Below are 16,275 nucleotides of genomic sequence, written 5' to 3'. Positions count from 1 at the left end.
CTTCCAACTCGAGCATCTCGATATTACGACGATATAAAATATAAAATTATAGTGTGATATTCGATATACGGTATCGTATACCAGCGAGAAACTTTTTATTTGTATTTACAGGCACACAATCGGCTGCTCACAGATCTGGATGGCTACAGCATGGAAGTAGTGGAGTCGCAAAGCTTCGCCACCGAAGTGACTACGGCGCTCGAGAAGTTGAAGGAGAAAGATGTTAGAATTATTTTAGGGAATTTTAACGAAGCGTGGGCTAGACGAATATTCTGCGAAGCGTATAGGTACGCAAACCTATATAATAACAAAATTATTTATTGAATATCACGAGTAGACTATGGATATTTATGCAAATTAATATCTTTGTGAATACAATTCAAGAAATGAAACTTTCTTGGCAACAAAGCGTATTCGCACATCACTATATTAAATTTCGTGTCGCTTCATATGTCTACAAAAATTTGATGCTATGAAAATGAAATGCAGAACCTTATAAAAAAATTTCATTGTGTGCCAATACTTTTTGTAGTCACTAAACGCGAAGACTTTACATTAGATATTTTATTAAATTTTTCGTGTAACGTAAATATGCATTTTTGCACTTTAAAGTTTCATAAACAGTCCCACATTGATCCGTGAATTCACCGAAGCATATTGCGTTTACAGATTTGGCATGTTTGGGAGAAAATATCAATGGGTGATCATGGGAACGTATGCTAATGACTGGTGGATGCATTCTGGGGGCGGATGCAATTATACTAATCTTGTGGAAGCTCTGCAGGGTGCTATATTAACTGACCTGCTGCCGATCAAAACGGAGGAGCAGGAGACCGTAGCTGGAATCGTAAGTACCAGTAATACCAGTAGAAATTCAATCGCGTGCTGTCAACGTTCTTCTTGATTTTCTTTAGACAACCGAGCAATATCAGTTCGAGTATGACTCGAGACGAGGCGGGGAGTATTCCAGATTCCACGGATATACGTACGATGGTATATGGGCGGTTGCTCTAGCTATAGAACACGTGGCAGGCAAGATAACACATCACCGTCGCAATCAGACCATGTCGGATTTCAGATACAGGGACGAATTTTGGGAAGAACTTTTTCTCGAAGCTCTGAAAAACACCAGCTTTGAAGGTGTCACGGTCAGTATGACGCCACGATCATCCAAATTAGGTCCTCTGTAAGTCTATCTAGTCTCTATTTAAAGGATCGTGTGTGCATAATTTTCCAGGGACTCGTACGTTTCTATGATAACGAAAGGAGAGCGTATATTCTGTTGAAACAGTTTCAAAGTGAGTATGAGACGCGACGATGTCGCTAACTTGCGAGATTCGTGTGCGTTTTCTTCTATCACAGGAGACAGAGAGGTAAAGGTCGGCGAATTCAATGGCATGACAGGGGTTCTGAATCTGTCCAAGGGCGAACCCTTGGTCTGGGGAGGAAAATCACCACCAAAAGATCGAACGCTTCACATCATCGAGCAATCGACCGTAAATATTACGATCTACGCCCTGCTCGCTTCCGCGGCTAGCGTGGGTATCACCATGGCGGCCATTTTTCTCGCCATCAATATCAAATATAGAAATCAAAGGTGATTATGCGACAAAGGGATAGTTCCTTCGTTTTTCTTCTTTCTCGCGAACTTCATCGTGGGCTCGTTCTGCTCGTCTTTTTGACATGAATCGAATCGAAGAAGCGCGGAATTAAGATGCACGGGTAAAAGGACGATCGTGTTCTTTCAAACGAGAAAAATCGTAGCGTTGGTTGTTTTTTTTTAGCTCCTCTTTTTACCCGTACAGTCACGATATTCTCTTTCCCTTCTCATGTCCGACGTTCGATCATCTTCGACGTTTCAGATACATAAAAATGTCATCGCCGCATTTAAACAACCTCATTATCGTCGGATGCATGCTGACCTACAGCAGTGTAATTTTCCTTGGGTTAGATTCGCAGCTGTCCAGTGTAACGGCATTTCCCTACATTTGCACCGCCAGAGCATGGCTATTGATGGCTGGCTTTTCCTTGGCCTTTGGTTCCATGTTCTCGAAAACATGGCGAGTACACTCAATATTCACCGACGTTAAATTGAATAAGAAGGTGAGTCGATCGGTTCGTGATCTGCGTTTTTCATCTTCATGCTACGCGTGTGATCGCAATGTCCTTTACGTTTTTCCTTTAGGTGATAAAGGATTACCAGCTGTTCATGGTGGTCGGTGTATTATTGGTTATCGATTTGGGGATTATGACGACCTGGCAGGTTGCAGATCCATTTTACCGAGAAACGAAACAAATGGAGCCTTATGTAAGCGCAACAATATCTATCCAATATACCGAGGTGAAAATATGGCGCATAAAAAAGTACGAATAGCGTGAGTTACTTCTTCCGTTTCAGCCTCATCCTTCCAGCGAAGACATTATCATAATACCAGAAAATGAATACTGTCAAAGTAATCGAATGACCATTTACTTAGGATGTATATATGCATACAAAGGTGTCTTGATGGTAGGTAAATGCTTACCGAACGATCCATTCGAGAGACAGCGCCAGCATGATTACAAATTTTTCTCAAGTAATAGAAAGAAAAATTAATAGCGAAACGAAGGATGTTACACAACACAATTTTTTATCTTGTAGATATTTGGCGCTTTTTTGGCATGGGAAACCAGGCATGTTAGTATTCCGGCGTTAAACGACAGCAAATACGTCGGAATGAGTGTATACAATGTTGTGATCATGTGTGTCACCGGAGCAGCTATAAGCTTCGTGTTGGCTGACAAACAAGACGCCATGTTCATTATGTTGGCAATATTCATAATATTCTGCAGCACCGCTACTCTATGCTTGGTTTTCGTACCAAAGGTTTAAAACGCAAATTCTTATGTATTTATATCTTTTACTTCATACTATTATGTTATTATTATTTTGTCGTTTTGTTAGTAAAAACAAAGCTAACGATTCGTTTTCCACGTTAGCTGATAGAATTGCGAAGGAATCCTCAAGGTGCTATAGATAAACGAATCAGAGCCACACTTAGGCCAATGTCGAAGACGCGAAGGGATTCGAGCATCAGCGAATTGGAAGAACGTCTGAAAGAAGCCACGCTGGCGAATCAAAAGTTTCGTAAGCAACTGCTGGAAAAGGATTCAGAACTTCAGGTAAACGAGTGAGACAATTCAAGCAAAATAGCTATTGAATGAACAATTGTATTGATTGCAGATGTTTCTAAGGAGAATCGATGATCAAACTGCATCGAATACGCAAGAAGCGATGGATAGACTGACGGTTCCGAGACAAGAAGGCACAACGGTGAAAAAAGAGGGTAAGCAGGGCACGATTGTATTGCTTCTTTTCGATATTCTATCACGCTATACCCTATCCTATTGATGTCCTTTTATCTTATCCTAGGTCTATCTGTTACGACAGAGACAACGGACATTTCGATGTCGATGTGCAGTCTAAACTCGACTACCACATCTCAACCGGAAGGCGGCGACTACACGAATTCAACCGCGACCGAGCATCAAATTGGCAAGTGCGTATACGATCTACGCGTCTAATATCGCTGTATTATTATATTGCGATTAAAACAATGCTACCGATAAATTTATATTCACGTTTTTTCTCTCCCAGGAAAAAGACATCTTTCTCGAAGGTACCGGCAATCGCGATCGATAGCGAACGAGTTCCTTTGGTTCCCGAAATGCAAGAGATCAAGAAGGGGACCGTAGATAGCTCGACCTCGGCTCCACCTTCGGCATTGAAACACGCGGACGACTTCGGCCGTAGAAGAAGTCGTTCGTCCGGACCTGGGAAAGAGAGCGAGCCTCTTCTTACCGAAAGGAGTCCGGACTCACGACCGGATGCTGGTAAAACGAATGTCGAATTCGTCCCGGAAATTGTCGAAGAAGGAGACGCTATTATCCTCGAAGAGACTGAGATACCCAGACATGGAAAGTCGATCAGATGTAAAGACGATCGTAGGTCCAGACTCCCTACACCTCCGCCGACGAAAAATGTCTCGTTTGGTGAACTTCATGAGCAGAACTACCTTGAGCAGGCGATTCTGCCTCCTCCATTGCAATTCGTGCCCAAACATCGACATTCTGGTGAGAAGTCGACTTCTATATATTGCGCAAAACTGGAAAGAAGTCCCTTGAGTCTTCTCGAGCAATCTTCTGATTACTCCCTTCCCTCGTTTCGTGTGATACAATGTTACATGATCTTATTTGTAAATGTAAAACTTTCGACCAATATGTGCGTCTGATTTTATAATCGTATTGGATTTATTGGAGATAACCAATCAGAACTTCCTTCCAGCCCTGCTCAGTATTTATTGATTCTACGATTCTCGCGATGAGTTCGTGCAAGTTCTCACTTCCAATCACTTTCGTTTCATTCTAGTTGCGGCGACAAACGCATCCGCTCATCATTCTCTGAAAAGGAGATCGTCCGTAAAAAGTAACGGAATGGCTCATTCCCATCATGAGTTGTTCCAAACCCGGAGGACTAGCGTACCGGCCAACTGCATCAGCTATATTTCGACTGAAAACGTATCCAAATCCGATGCAACGGAAATCTCGCTGAATTCTGGCCTCGATAAATCTTACGTTATCGGCGAGTGCGGTCATCGTCGGGCGTTACTTTCTGGTACTGGGTACCGCTGCGAGAAACACGGTGGTCGAAGACACTCCCGGGCGATGTTGAACGGCTCGGCAGAAACTCCGCCTCCACCGCGAAGGCAGAGAAAGCACTACGATTCTCAAAACGCAAGTTCTCCGAGTGTGCCCGCTATGGTCAATGCGAGTTACTCTGATACAGGTGAATGACGCCACCCTTTTTCCTACTCTGTCATATTGTCATATTTCGATTTTGATAAAATCCTATACTACTTTTTAATAATTGCAAATTGTAATAATTGTAAAACTATTTCATAATGATTAAAAATAGAAAAAAACCGTAACCTAGCATTTTAATGGATTTGGAATAAATATTTCTGTGCTCCATGTATTTGCAGAGAAATATGAAGGGTCCATGTCAACGATCATCCAGCGGTCAGTGTCCGAGAGATCACGAGAAAAGTGCCCTAGGCTGCGAGGCGAGGGTCACGCGATGATCGAGTGCCCACATCGCGCCACCCGCCGAATACGAGAGTGCAGACACACCGAGTCGAAGCTACGGCAGCAGGCTCGCCTGGAATACGTGCAAAGTACGCCAAACGTCGCTACCATTCACAATAACAAATTCGCAAGCGCGAATCCGCGTGGGGGTGGCAGTGGCGGTGGTGGTGGCAGTGGTGTGGCTGGAAGTGCGAACGGACCAGGAACGGCCAGCTCCGTGACCGGTAGCAGTTCAGACGTTGTTGGTGGTTCCGCTGCGAACGTTTCGAAAATGTATAGTGCCGTGTCGGATGGCGAATTGCTCGATCTAGCGATCTTACCGATTTTTCAGAAGCTGCTCACCGAGAGGCACAAAAGTTCCTCGAGGGCCGGCTACGGCGCTAGTGTAGCCAGCTGTCCGAATATATCTATCAAATGCGACATCGTTGAATACCTTTAACGATCTTCCAACGATTAGTTTCGAATTTCATCTGGTGATCTCATTCTCTATCTCTTTCTCTTTCTTCGAACCCTCTTTCTCTCTTCACGGCCTTAAGACGCGTCATCAACTCGCGAAACGCGTTCCCTGACGGCCGAGACTATGACATCTTTTTTCGCGAGCAATCATCGTTCCTTTCTCGAGCCTGCCTACCTTTGCGATACTCTCGCGGACGTTTGAGCGAGCAGCAGCGCTGCTATTTCGAATATACGTAAATGTATGCAAATAAGACGCTATGTTATTCATAAGTCATCGGACGCTTCGTATGTTTCTTACATAGAGATATATATGAACGTTGTAATTGCAAAAAGAAGTTGACATTTATTAATCGTTTTTATGATAAGAAAATTATACTATGTTTTAAAGATCTTATTATGAAATATTTTAATAAACGTTATGTTTCAAATCGACGAGGGACTGATGACTTATGGATAGGAGTCCTACCATAGGACTAAGTAGGTATAAGCGAACGTTAAATTCCTATGCGGACGGAAAGGAAACGATATCGAAGGACTAACGAGAGGATGCCGGCCTCTGTTCGACGCTCGAGAATCTTTTAGCCTTTCGGTTAATGAAACGAATCGAACGAATCGCTCGCGATATTCTACGAACAAGTTTTACGGAAATCTACAGCGTCTGCACTGTAACGGTTACTCTTCTGAACTTTTGCCATTTTCGTTTCCTCATCTCGATTCTCGTTCCGACGATGAAACGTCGTACAAAATGATACAGGCACATGACGCCTTTGCGTCCACGAGAAAACGGATATCACAGCGACCTATCGTTCCAAAATGCGGAGCCCCGTTTTTTATAACAAATTACATGAAAGCAGTTTGTCATACGAAAATAAAAAAATAACGTTGCATCGATTCGGTCGATAAGAAAGAATAGCCAGTATTGAAATGAACGTAGAAAAAAAGGGTGTTAGCGTATGCGTCTAATCTAACTCTATCATTGTAAGCGTGCGTAATCGTTTTAAATAATTTTATAGCGTACGAAATTCGTACAATCGCTGTTTAGCAAATTCGAAGAATAGACGTACGAGTCGAAAAATTTCGAACCGTTTTATAGGATTTTTCCCTCGCGTTTCGAGGGAGATAACTTTTTTTTACGTTATACCAAGAGTCTCTTCTTAAAAAAGAAACAGAAAAAAATGAAAAAGTACAAAAAAAACGAACAAAAAGGATTAAAGGGAAAAGAAAATGAAAAAAATATGTCACGTATGTTGATTTTTGTCGCAAATACGCGTTCGCGTCATATTAAATCATATTTAACGAACTTCTTACTACTGTACTGACGCAAATTAATTCTAAAATGATTGTTATCAACTCCTGAGACAGCTCAAAACACACTAACATATTGACATAAAAAATAAATAAACAAGTGAAGCATACAATAAGCGTTCACAATAAGAGGCTTTTAAAAATATTGCCCTTGTCATGATCTAAAACTATATTCGCTTTTTCACGATAAACGGCCGGCGTCTTTTTGTTGACGAAATATATATGACAATGTGAACAATTTACGGGCAAGTTCTAAATGTGATCTAAATGCCTAGTAAAAGGAATCGATGAAATACTGTATTATCTTTTCGTTCCGCGTATTTTATCCTAACCCATTTTCCTCTTCTTCTCTACTCCGCGCTTTCTCTGTTTCTCTTTTACCTTTCTTCCTCGTTCCATATTGTTTCTTTCATATCTTTTCTCCTTCTGTCCTTCTATACGTATTTTTTTTTTTACTAAAATCTGAAACAGCCTACGATAAACGAAAAGTCGAAAAAGCGTCCGGATATTTGGAAAAGCGTATTCTCTGAGAGCCTAATGCTCGTCACAGAACTTTCATTGTGTGGTTACGCGAGTCTTGTATATAACTATCAAAATAAATGTCATGTTTACAGGTAAAAATAGGCATTTGTTATGTAACACGAATTATACCCGCTTCATACTTTTTAAGACAGTTTACAAGCAGGCGTAACTCCTCTTTTTAACTATAAACACACTTGTTATCTTTGTATGTTGTGTCACAGTAATTTTCAGTCGTTTGCGAAACTCGCGATGCACGAAACATCGAAATTTGAAAACTTTGGAAAAATTTCGATAATTTAAAGTAATTAAGTACGAGTCGATACTAACAGGTCAATTATATTAAATTTTATCAATAAAGTTGATTCATTCGTTTTCCACTATCTTACGTTCCTTAAATGTAAATCTGCTCGTTACGATCGATATCTATAATTCTATACTAAACAAGAAACAGTAAATGAAGTTGTACACACATCATAAATACAACACAGTCGTTGTTTTCTGTCGTACCTCTTCTTATTTACGAAATTTTCTTAGAAATATGAAATGGGCTGCTTTCCTTTGATATTATAAAGAAATGTGGGTGCTACAAATAATCCCAAACCTAGTTGGCATTGTCTAGGATAGATTTGACGTATTTTATAATAGAGCAATCTGCTAATATAAAGTAAATGCAATTTAATAAAACGGTGATTTGATACTGAATTGATCGATCAATGAGACGATTCAATTACATACTTACATTCACTTTGTTTCTCGACACCGCGATGTATATATACAGATAGTATCGCACAAAAGAATCGTTATTCGAAAGCTAGAAATCTACACAAGATAAATTAGATTAAATATAATTGATAAAGTGTTTGATTCTAATAGAATGATAAGATTATGTCGAATGGAATATAATCAAATAATCAATAACAATAATTGGAAGAAATCTAAACAACAATTGGTATTCTTAGCACATAGTAGGTATGATTGGATTAATAACATATACATGCATATATGCATGCATGTGTGCTTTATCACATGTTTAACCTCTTATATACCAGATCATTGCGTACACGTTTTGTGAAAAATATTTATTTATAAACTCAATGAAACGATAACAACACATATAATGTGTAACGATAATTTGCTTTGAATAACATATGAATACACTATATACACATTGCTTTTTATGATACAAGAAACCAACGCGCATGTGCACATTTCTCATACAGCTACGCAACGCAACTAACCTCGGCACTGTGCCGACACCAACAAAAGGCAGTTGTGTTCTAACTAATGTACGTGTTGGACCAGTTGCGATAGATAGAAAAGTAATCATGTTGCGCTTATTAAAAAACGTTCGATTATCACGAAACTTATCCACAGCTGCTAGACCGGCACCAGAGAGAAATCCTGCGATTCTTTATACAGGAGTAAGTATTATTTCTTATTGTGCGTGTGTGTATATTAAGTTTCTTTTATTTACAGAATTTTTATACCTAACATTTGCAGAAATGTATCTTACGATTTCTTGAAGAACCTTTCTCCTCGTGTGGGTCTTCGTTAAAATAATAGATTTTCCTAAAAACAAAAGATTTATATTTTTTCTACATATAACAATCAAAAATTTTTGTCCATTAATTCGTTGTACGTAATAGATTTAGGAAAATAAATGCTTCTTACTTTTGCTTCACACTTATACATAATGTTCTATAGTTCAAATGTCTATTGTTACGTATTGTTACGAAAATCAAAGACAAAAGATTTATTTTAAAATTTGTTTTAGAAGCGAATAAAGGTAGATTAGATAAAGGCTTAATAGCAATTGAAGATTAATAAAGAAAAACACGACGAGTCATATTTTTCATTTTATCAAGACTATTTTTGGAATTAATTTTCGAATTAAATATTTTTGCGACCAAAAAGCAAGAAAACCCGACGTGTCATGTTTCTTTCATGTTCAATGACTTATCTATAATTGTTGCATTTAAATAAGTACCATAGCTTTAACGAAGTTTTTAAGATGTTGCGAAATTTATTCAGATAAACATAATCGATAATTAAGTAGTTTATGTCGCAAACTATTAGCGTATTTTCAGAATTCGCAATTTTCGCTTTCAAGTATTTATCTTTTCAACACAGTTTTTTCCATGGTCTTCTTCATACGCCTAAATATTCTTGATTACCTACGATTCGTATATTTAAGATAAAAATAAGCGATATTGTTAAATAACAGTAACGATGATTATAAACAGAACGTGTCTCATATGTATCATGTCATACATATTTATTAAAAGAATGTTATCTATGGAAATTTATATTAGTCTGAATATTCATTCGTAAATTTATTTGTACTTTTAGTGAGGAAATTTATTCGTTATTTTACCTTAGATATTTATTGATAACGAATGGCACCGGTCAAAGTCTAAAAAAACATTCCACACAATAAATCCTACAACTGGTGAAATTATCGCGGACATACAGGAAGGTGATGCTGCTGATATCGATGTAGCTGTAAATGCAGCCAATAAAGCGTTTAAATTGGGTTCGCCATGGAGAACTATGGATGCTTCGGAACGCGGCGTATTATTGAACAATTTGGCGGATTTAATACAACGTAATCACGCTTATCTCGCGGTAAAAATACTTCTGTACTGCATGAAGTACTGTTTGAGAGAGCAATTACTGATAAAATTTAAAATCTCTAAATGCATCAGTCTTTAGAAACGCTAGATAACGGGAAACCATATTCGACAGCGTATGAGTTCGACATTCCTGCAGCTATAGCGACATTGCGATATTACGCAGGATGGGCTGATAAAAATCATGGCAAAACAATTCCCATCGATGGAGAATATTTAGCTTATACTCGTCATGAACCGGTTGGCGTTTGCGGTCAGATTATTCCATGGAATTTCCCCATCCTTATGATGGCCTGGAAGCTGGGACCTGCTTTGGCTACTGGTATATAATTGAATAATACCTTTTCACATAATATAATATTTCTTCTTCTTATAATAATTCCTCAATAATAGTTATGATAATAGATATGAGTTGACTGATCAAAAATGTTTAAGTTGTGTTCACACGTAAGAGTACGGTTACAGTATTGTGCGTATTATATAACAATGATGGATCTCTGTAATTGCAAGTAATTACATTTTTGGTTTGTAGGAAACGTTATCGTACTGAAACCAGCTGAGCAGACGTCTCTAACAGCTCTGTATATAGCTCAATTAACCAAAGATGCTGGATTCCCTAGCGGAGTAGTCAACGTCGTTCCTGGTTACGGTAAAGCCGGTGCTGCGCTAGTTGCTCATAAATTAGTTGATAAAATAGCATTCACTGGTTCCACTGAAGTTGGAAAACTGGTACAGCAGGGCGCTGCGATGAGCAATTTGAAGAGAACCACTTTAGAACTTGGTGGAAAATCGCCAAATATAATCTTGAGAGATGCCGATCTTGACCATGCTGTGGAAACATCTCACTTTGCACTATTTCATAACATGGTAGTGCTATATTTTAAAAATTTTTTTAAATTTAAAATCTATTTCTATAAATTTACTACTGCGTTATATTTTTCCATTAGGGTCAATGTTGTTGCGCTGGCTCGAGAACTTTTGTAGAAGATGATATCTACGACGAGTTCGTGGAACGAAGTGCAGCACGCGCTAAATCTAGGGTTGTTGGCGATCCGTTTGACGAAGACGTGGAACAGGGTCCACAGGTACCTAACCAACTCCAAGACGAAATCAAAATGAAGACATTATTTTCATTACATTCATAAATTAAATTCAATTTTTTCTACATTTTACCTCTTGCTTTATCGACAGATCGACGAGAAACAAGTAAATAAAATCATGTCCATGATTGAATCAGGTAAGGAACAGGGAGCAAAGCTGGTTTCCGGTGGTACGAGGGTTGGTGATAAAGGCTACTTTGTCGCACCTACGGTATTTTCCAACGTTGCGGATCACATGACCATTGCTAAAGAGGAGGTGCATATGAATCAATAGAGAAATTTCTTACATATTTCTAAATCGCAACAAGCATAGTATCTACAAATAACGTAATGATATTTGCTTCAGATCTTTGGGCCAGTTCAACAAATTCTCAGATTCAGCAGTTTAAACGAAGCTATTACACGCGCTAATGCTTCCGAATACGGACTAGCAGCAGCAGTATTTACAAAAGACATCGATAAAGCAAATTATATCATTCAAGGACTCCGTGCTGGCACTGTATGGTACGTTAGACAATATTTTAAACTTTCTAAGCTTAAGCTTTTTTTCTATTTCCTTGTTTTTTATATTATTTTCTATATGTTCTAGGGTTAACACATACAACGTTCTAAAACCCCAAGTACCGTTTGGCGGTTTCAAAATGTCGGGACATGGAAGAGAACTTGGAGAATACGGTCTCGATGCGTATACCGAAGTAAAGAGCGTCATAATGAAAATTAATCAGAAAAATAGTTAATTTTTTGTCAAAAGTTATGGCATTTTATCATTTTTGTACCATTATACTATTTTTTTTTAACGAACATTATTAAATAGTTGAAATATAAAATGAGAACAACTTCACATATTTACCTGCTAAAAAATAGAAATGTTCAAGAATAAAACTGCTGGAAGCAAGAACTAAGTATTTTAAATATGAATGTATTTTTGTACAATTTGTATCATTGGAGAAATGTAATGTTATCTAAGAAATAAAAAAACAGAACATACAAGTCTCGCGGGCGTGCGTTTCAAACATCATTGTACAATTTACAAAAATATAATTAATAAATAATTTAATCTTTTTATATACATTTGGTATTTCGTAGAGTTTCTATGCTTTCAACCCTGACGAAAACTGTGGAACATTGTGGTCGTTATTGTCACGATATTTTTAAGTATATTCGCATATGTGACCGCAACCAGTAGGGCATTGTCGATTGCAACTGAACCATTCGTTCATATGAACAACATGACCACCATGTGTACAGCCCTGACACCATGCGTAAATTCCTCGAACAACCTATATATATATATATATATATATATATATGCGAATACAGTTATAATGATATAGGAGCAATCGTAATTTAATAGCTCACCTGATGACAAACCGAGCAGAGTGCGTGATGAGACGTATGACATCGATCGCAAAACCACGCTGCACGTTGTAATGGCTTTGAACAAGCTAAGCAACACGCGTGTATTACGGTTGATTGTTGATTTAATTGCGACACGGATGGAATCCAGACCGATTGAATAATCTACCGATACATACCAACTTAATTGTGTTTTCCATACGAATATTATTAAGATGTTTTAATAAGAATTTGTCGCTAACCTGTGTAGCCACGTTCCAAAGTTTAAATCTTGCAAGCATATCTAAGTATTCTAATATCCAATGTTCTTGAACAGCAGTTTCGATGTTCAAGTTTTTTCGTTTTTCTCCTAACGCGATAAGAATCGACGCAGAAGTTTGTATGTCTCTAAGAGCGGCATGGTGCTTTAAAGCTTCTTCAATCAAGTTCGTAGGATCCCAAAATTGTGGTTTAGGTATATTCGAGACTATTAACTGACTTGGTTGATCTTCGATCATTAACGAAGCACAGTCTTCGTTAATATCTGGTGGATGATTTGGAAATTGTTCCGGTGGTGGAGATCTGTCCTTTATTTCGTGTCGCAAAGGAAAAGCTTCTTTGGACAGTGTCCAATCGTTATCGTTATTTATCATATTATGCATGTAACTGGAAGTATATTCCATAGTCATAGGTTCGAATTCGCTTTCTCCAAATAAGAAATCTCCTTTGGATGGACCTTTATGATCAATAAACGCTCGTCTGTAGCTAGATATTATCACATAAAAAAACAATGTAAATATACCAGCTACAGTAAACATCGCATGTAATATTTTCCATTAATATAGTTAATATTACCTAGGTAACATAGACCCTATAGAATGTTGGTTTTCTGGTGTTTCGTCCGTCTCTGTCTCATCGTCACCTCCGCTAGTTGCACCTGTTACTTCTCCTTGTAATGACTTTACATCATTTTCATGTACTTGAAAAAGATATTGTAAACATCGTTAAAATTCTGTAAAACTTTAATTACTCGTGAAAATTATAGTTAAAGACCGATTGTACTACTTAAGCATACTGATATCTTTACCTGTATTTGATTGATCTATACCAGATCCGATTGTAATTTGTGCTAAATTTAGTGTATTCACTATATCTTCTTTGGAAGCAGTTGGAGGTGTTTTTAAAATAGCTCCCAGAGGATTCGCGTATAAAGTTTTTATAATATTCCACACCGTACTAATCTAATTGAAGTTGATTTTGTGCATTAATAATATAATACGAGCGTGAGGTACAATGATTTTAAGTTGAACGACTGCATACATCATTTCTACCGGCATTTCTGGCAACGGTGGCATTATGATCGCAAATGTCATTTAATCTCCCAGAAAGCAAATAACCTTCTGCACAAGCTCTAAACCATTTTGGTTCCCGTGGCATATTTATAGCAAATCTATGCATAACGCTAGATGCCATACAAAACGTATCATTTGTAGCTGGTGTCTTCCTATAAATAATTGTAGAATTATATTCATTGACTTATTTTTCAAGATTATTTTAAAATAGTAACTTTATTAACCTCATTATATTAGTTAATTGTTTCATTGTAGTTGTAACATGAACATTTACTTTACAAGCATATACAATGTCTCCTTTCGGATTCAACGCAATCCCTTGCGGATTCGCCTTACTCGCGGGTCTGGTTGCATCTTTGAACACATGATGATATAGTGTGCAGTCCTAAAGAAGAATATTCTGCTAATACTTTTCAATAATACAGGCAATACTTTACTATAAATATTATAATGTTATTACCCTGCTTGTTGACAAGAAAGACTGTGGATTACCTCTCCATGCAACACCGGTCGGAACGTCTTTATGTTCATTGAAACTTGCGAAAGGTATATAAGGCCTACGAATATCCCATACATTTATACTACAGTCTACTACAAGAGCACAACTGGATATATGATATTTTCTTTGAGGTCTCCATTTTATACGACCTACTGATGCAATTGTATGTATAATATAATCACAACTAGGTTTACCTAATAAGTCCCAAACCTGCAATTTTCCATACATTAGTTTTGATTCAGATGAGAAATAACATATAGTTACAAATTACCTTAATGGTCTTATCTCTAGAAGCAGTTGCAAGCCAAGCAGTTTCAGGATGCCAATCACAGGCAAATATAGGACCACTATGGGCAGTGAAATGTTGAAAGTAACGGTCTGGTTTGCGTAAGTCCCATTGTTGCACATGGCCATTTTCAGAAACAGCGGCAAAAGTATGAGGTGAATGAGGGCAAAATTGTACATCTCTTACTGATTCTGTATTACTGAAATTAACAATATTATCTAATACTTTTCAATATACATATGTTGAAATATTTCTTAATCATATATTTACCTATAAAAAGTTCTAGTAGCTTCTTTTATTCTCAAATCAAAGCATTTCATAGTACCATCTTGAGAACCTGATATCAACCACATAGGTTCTGTCATATGAAAACTGACTTTATTTACAGTCCTTTTATGATCGATAAAAACATGTTCCTGCTTGGATCTGGATGACTTATTTAAGTTCCATACTACCACTGCACCATTTGTAGCTGCAGTAGCTAATATATGATCTGAGAAAAGAAATAGCCCATTATCTCCCGACTTTTTAAACAAAATAAAGGAGAAAGATTAAAATTTACCATCGATAAGATTCCAAGCAACATCATTGCAAGAAAAATTTAAATTTAAATTTTTCCCAACGCGTAGATTACAAGCTTCTTCAAATCTATCTTCTAATAAAGTAAATATTTTGAAAACTGTAATGCAAAATAATTAATCAATCATCATTTCTTTAGTAATTAACACTATGACTGCCATGTTGGTCATATATGACTGACCATGGTTTCTCCTGTGACGCCACGGTGGTCATTGGTGATGGGAATGCTTGAACTTCTTGCAATTGTAAAAATTGAATGAAAATTGACAGTTAGGATATTTTGAATACAACTGATAAATAGAAGATACTTTGAAATAAAAAGTGCCCCATTGAATAATTAAACATTTTTATTAGAACATCAATATAAAAAAAATGAGAACAAATCTTGTATCTAACGGTCCACTGTGTTAAAACACTGTGGCGTCCTGAGCGAAACATGTGATTTCAGTGTGGCAATCAAAGTGTTAAATAATTTAGTATTTTATGATTAAATAATTTACCATTGCGACCTGCTATAACAACTTGACTGTTATCTTTATTAAGGGCTAATGCATTTGCTGGGCCTTCTTGAGTGATACATACAGTTTTGGAAATCATGATGAAATTCTTTTAAATATATCTTTTTAGTTTGTCAACCACAATGTACCATATACATAAATAAATATATTTAATTTGCACAAATTTTAAAAATATTCGTGTACAAATTATCTCACTATTCCATACCTTAGTAAATAAAACAAATACATATAGATGAATTTATTCGTGATAACAACATCAATATAGAGTACAATATTAAGTCACCTTTTTTAATTCCTACATTTTATTAAATTCCAATTATGCCATGCACATTCTTTTCACAACACTGCTTATATATATATTTGAAATATACACAATGTATAAAAAGTTTTTGTGTATACTGCATACTAGGCATGAGTAAGGAATAGGAAGATCGCCGATGGAATGTGAAAAAATCAGTAAAAACTAAGAATAAGGGTCTCTAGTGGTCAATGGCTGAACTATACGCACGTTTCTTCTACGGTGCTTTTGATGAAAAGAACGAGTATACACGGCGTGGCCGTATTAATAT

General features: G+C 37.2%; 3 protein-coding genes and 1 long non-coding RNA gene across 8 annotated transcripts in view; 3 read left to right on the top strand and 1 right to left on the bottom strand.

Moving 5' to 3' along the window:
- The window catches only part of LOC122570017 (gamma-aminobutyric acid type B receptor subunit 2), an 87,428-nt gene extending 77,607 nt beyond the window's left edge, over positions 1-9,821 (top strand). For 2 of the 3 annotated variants that reach the window (XM_043731814.1, XM_043731813.1), the window contains 16 exons: positions 112-287; positions 670-847; positions 915-1,148; positions 1,238-1,298; positions 1,363-1,597; positions 1,863-2,103; positions 2,186-2,308; positions 2,399-2,509; positions 2,642-2,866; positions 2,980-3,162; positions 3,224-3,326; positions 3,413-3,539; positions 3,638-4,113; positions 4,409-4,825; positions 5,022-8,828; positions 9,787-9,821. In XM_043731814.1, the coding sequence (XP_043587749.1) occupies positions 112-287; positions 670-847; positions 915-1,148; positions 1,238-1,298; positions 1,363-1,597; positions 1,863-2,103; positions 2,186-2,308; positions 2,399-2,509; positions 2,642-2,866; positions 2,980-3,162; positions 3,224-3,326; positions 3,413-3,539; positions 3,638-4,113; positions 4,409-4,825; positions 5,022-5,563 (3,432 nt within the window). In that variant the 3' untranslated portion in view covers positions 5,564-8,828; positions 9,787-9,821. The remainder of the gene's footprint in view (positions 1-111; positions 288-669; positions 848-914; positions 1,149-1,237; positions 1,299-1,362; positions 1,598-1,862; positions 2,104-2,185; positions 2,309-2,398; positions 2,510-2,641; positions 2,867-2,979; positions 3,163-3,223; positions 3,327-3,412; positions 3,540-3,637; positions 4,114-4,408; positions 4,826-5,021; positions 8,829-9,786) is intronic. The other variant, XM_043731815.1, reaches the window with a different exon arrangement.
- On the top strand, positions 8,695-12,208 carry LOC122570023 (aldehyde dehydrogenase, mitochondrial). Its single transcript, XM_043731827.1, has 8 exons — positions 8,695-8,828; positions 9,787-10,032; positions 10,113-10,359; positions 10,570-10,904; positions 10,985-11,122; positions 11,229-11,393; positions 11,484-11,641; positions 11,727-12,208. The coding sequence occupies exons 1-8, from the start codon at positions 8,733-8,735 to the stop codon at positions 11,872-11,874; spliced, it is 1,533 nt and encodes a 510-aa protein (XP_043587762.1). The 5' UTR covers positions 8,695-8,732; the 3' UTR covers positions 11,875-12,208.
- Positions 12,174-16,258, bottom strand: LOC122570019 (GATOR complex protein WDR24). Of its 3 annotated transcripts, none has more exons than XM_043731818.1 (13): positions 15,912-16,258; positions 15,689-15,795; positions 15,172-15,288; positions 14,880-15,102; positions 14,595-14,808; positions 14,285-14,533; positions 14,049-14,209; positions 13,793-13,976; positions 13,560-13,713; positions 13,328-13,451; positions 12,736-13,237; positions 12,497-12,658; positions 12,174-12,417 (listed from the first exon to the last, which is right to left on the bottom strand). In XM_043731818.1, exons 1-13 carry the CDS (start codon positions 15,932-15,934, stop codon positions 12,289-12,291), a joined length of 2,349 nt encoding a protein of 782 aa, XP_043587753.1. In that variant the 5' UTR covers positions 15,935-16,258; the 3' UTR covers positions 12,174-12,288. The 3 variants fall into 3 exon arrangements, with proteins under 3 accessions (XP_043587753.1, XP_043587757.1, XP_043587756.1); XM_043731822.1 differs by having other exon boundaries at positions 15,990-16,257; XM_043731821.1 differs by having other exon boundaries at positions 15,689-15,911; positions 15,990-16,256.
- On the top strand, positions 13,660-15,978 carry LOC122570036. Its single transcript, XR_006317649.1, has 4 exons — positions 13,660-13,760; positions 14,305-14,486; positions 14,615-14,764; positions 14,998-15,978. It is a non-coding gene; the product is annotated as an uncharacterized LOC122570036 (long non-coding RNA).
- Positions 16,259-16,275: the final 17 nt, after the last annotated feature.

The sequence above is a fragment of the Bombus pyrosoma genome, linkage group LG8 (genome assembly GCF_014825855.1).
Source record: "Bombus pyrosoma isolate SC7728 linkage group LG8, ASM1482585v1, whole genome shotgun sequence".
Taxonomy (NCBI): domain Eukaryota; kingdom Metazoa; phylum Arthropoda; class Insecta; order Hymenoptera; family Apidae; genus Bombus; species Bombus pyrosoma.
Note: the sequence above shows the minus strand (reverse complement) of the source record. Positions and strands in the feature narration are given on the sequence as shown.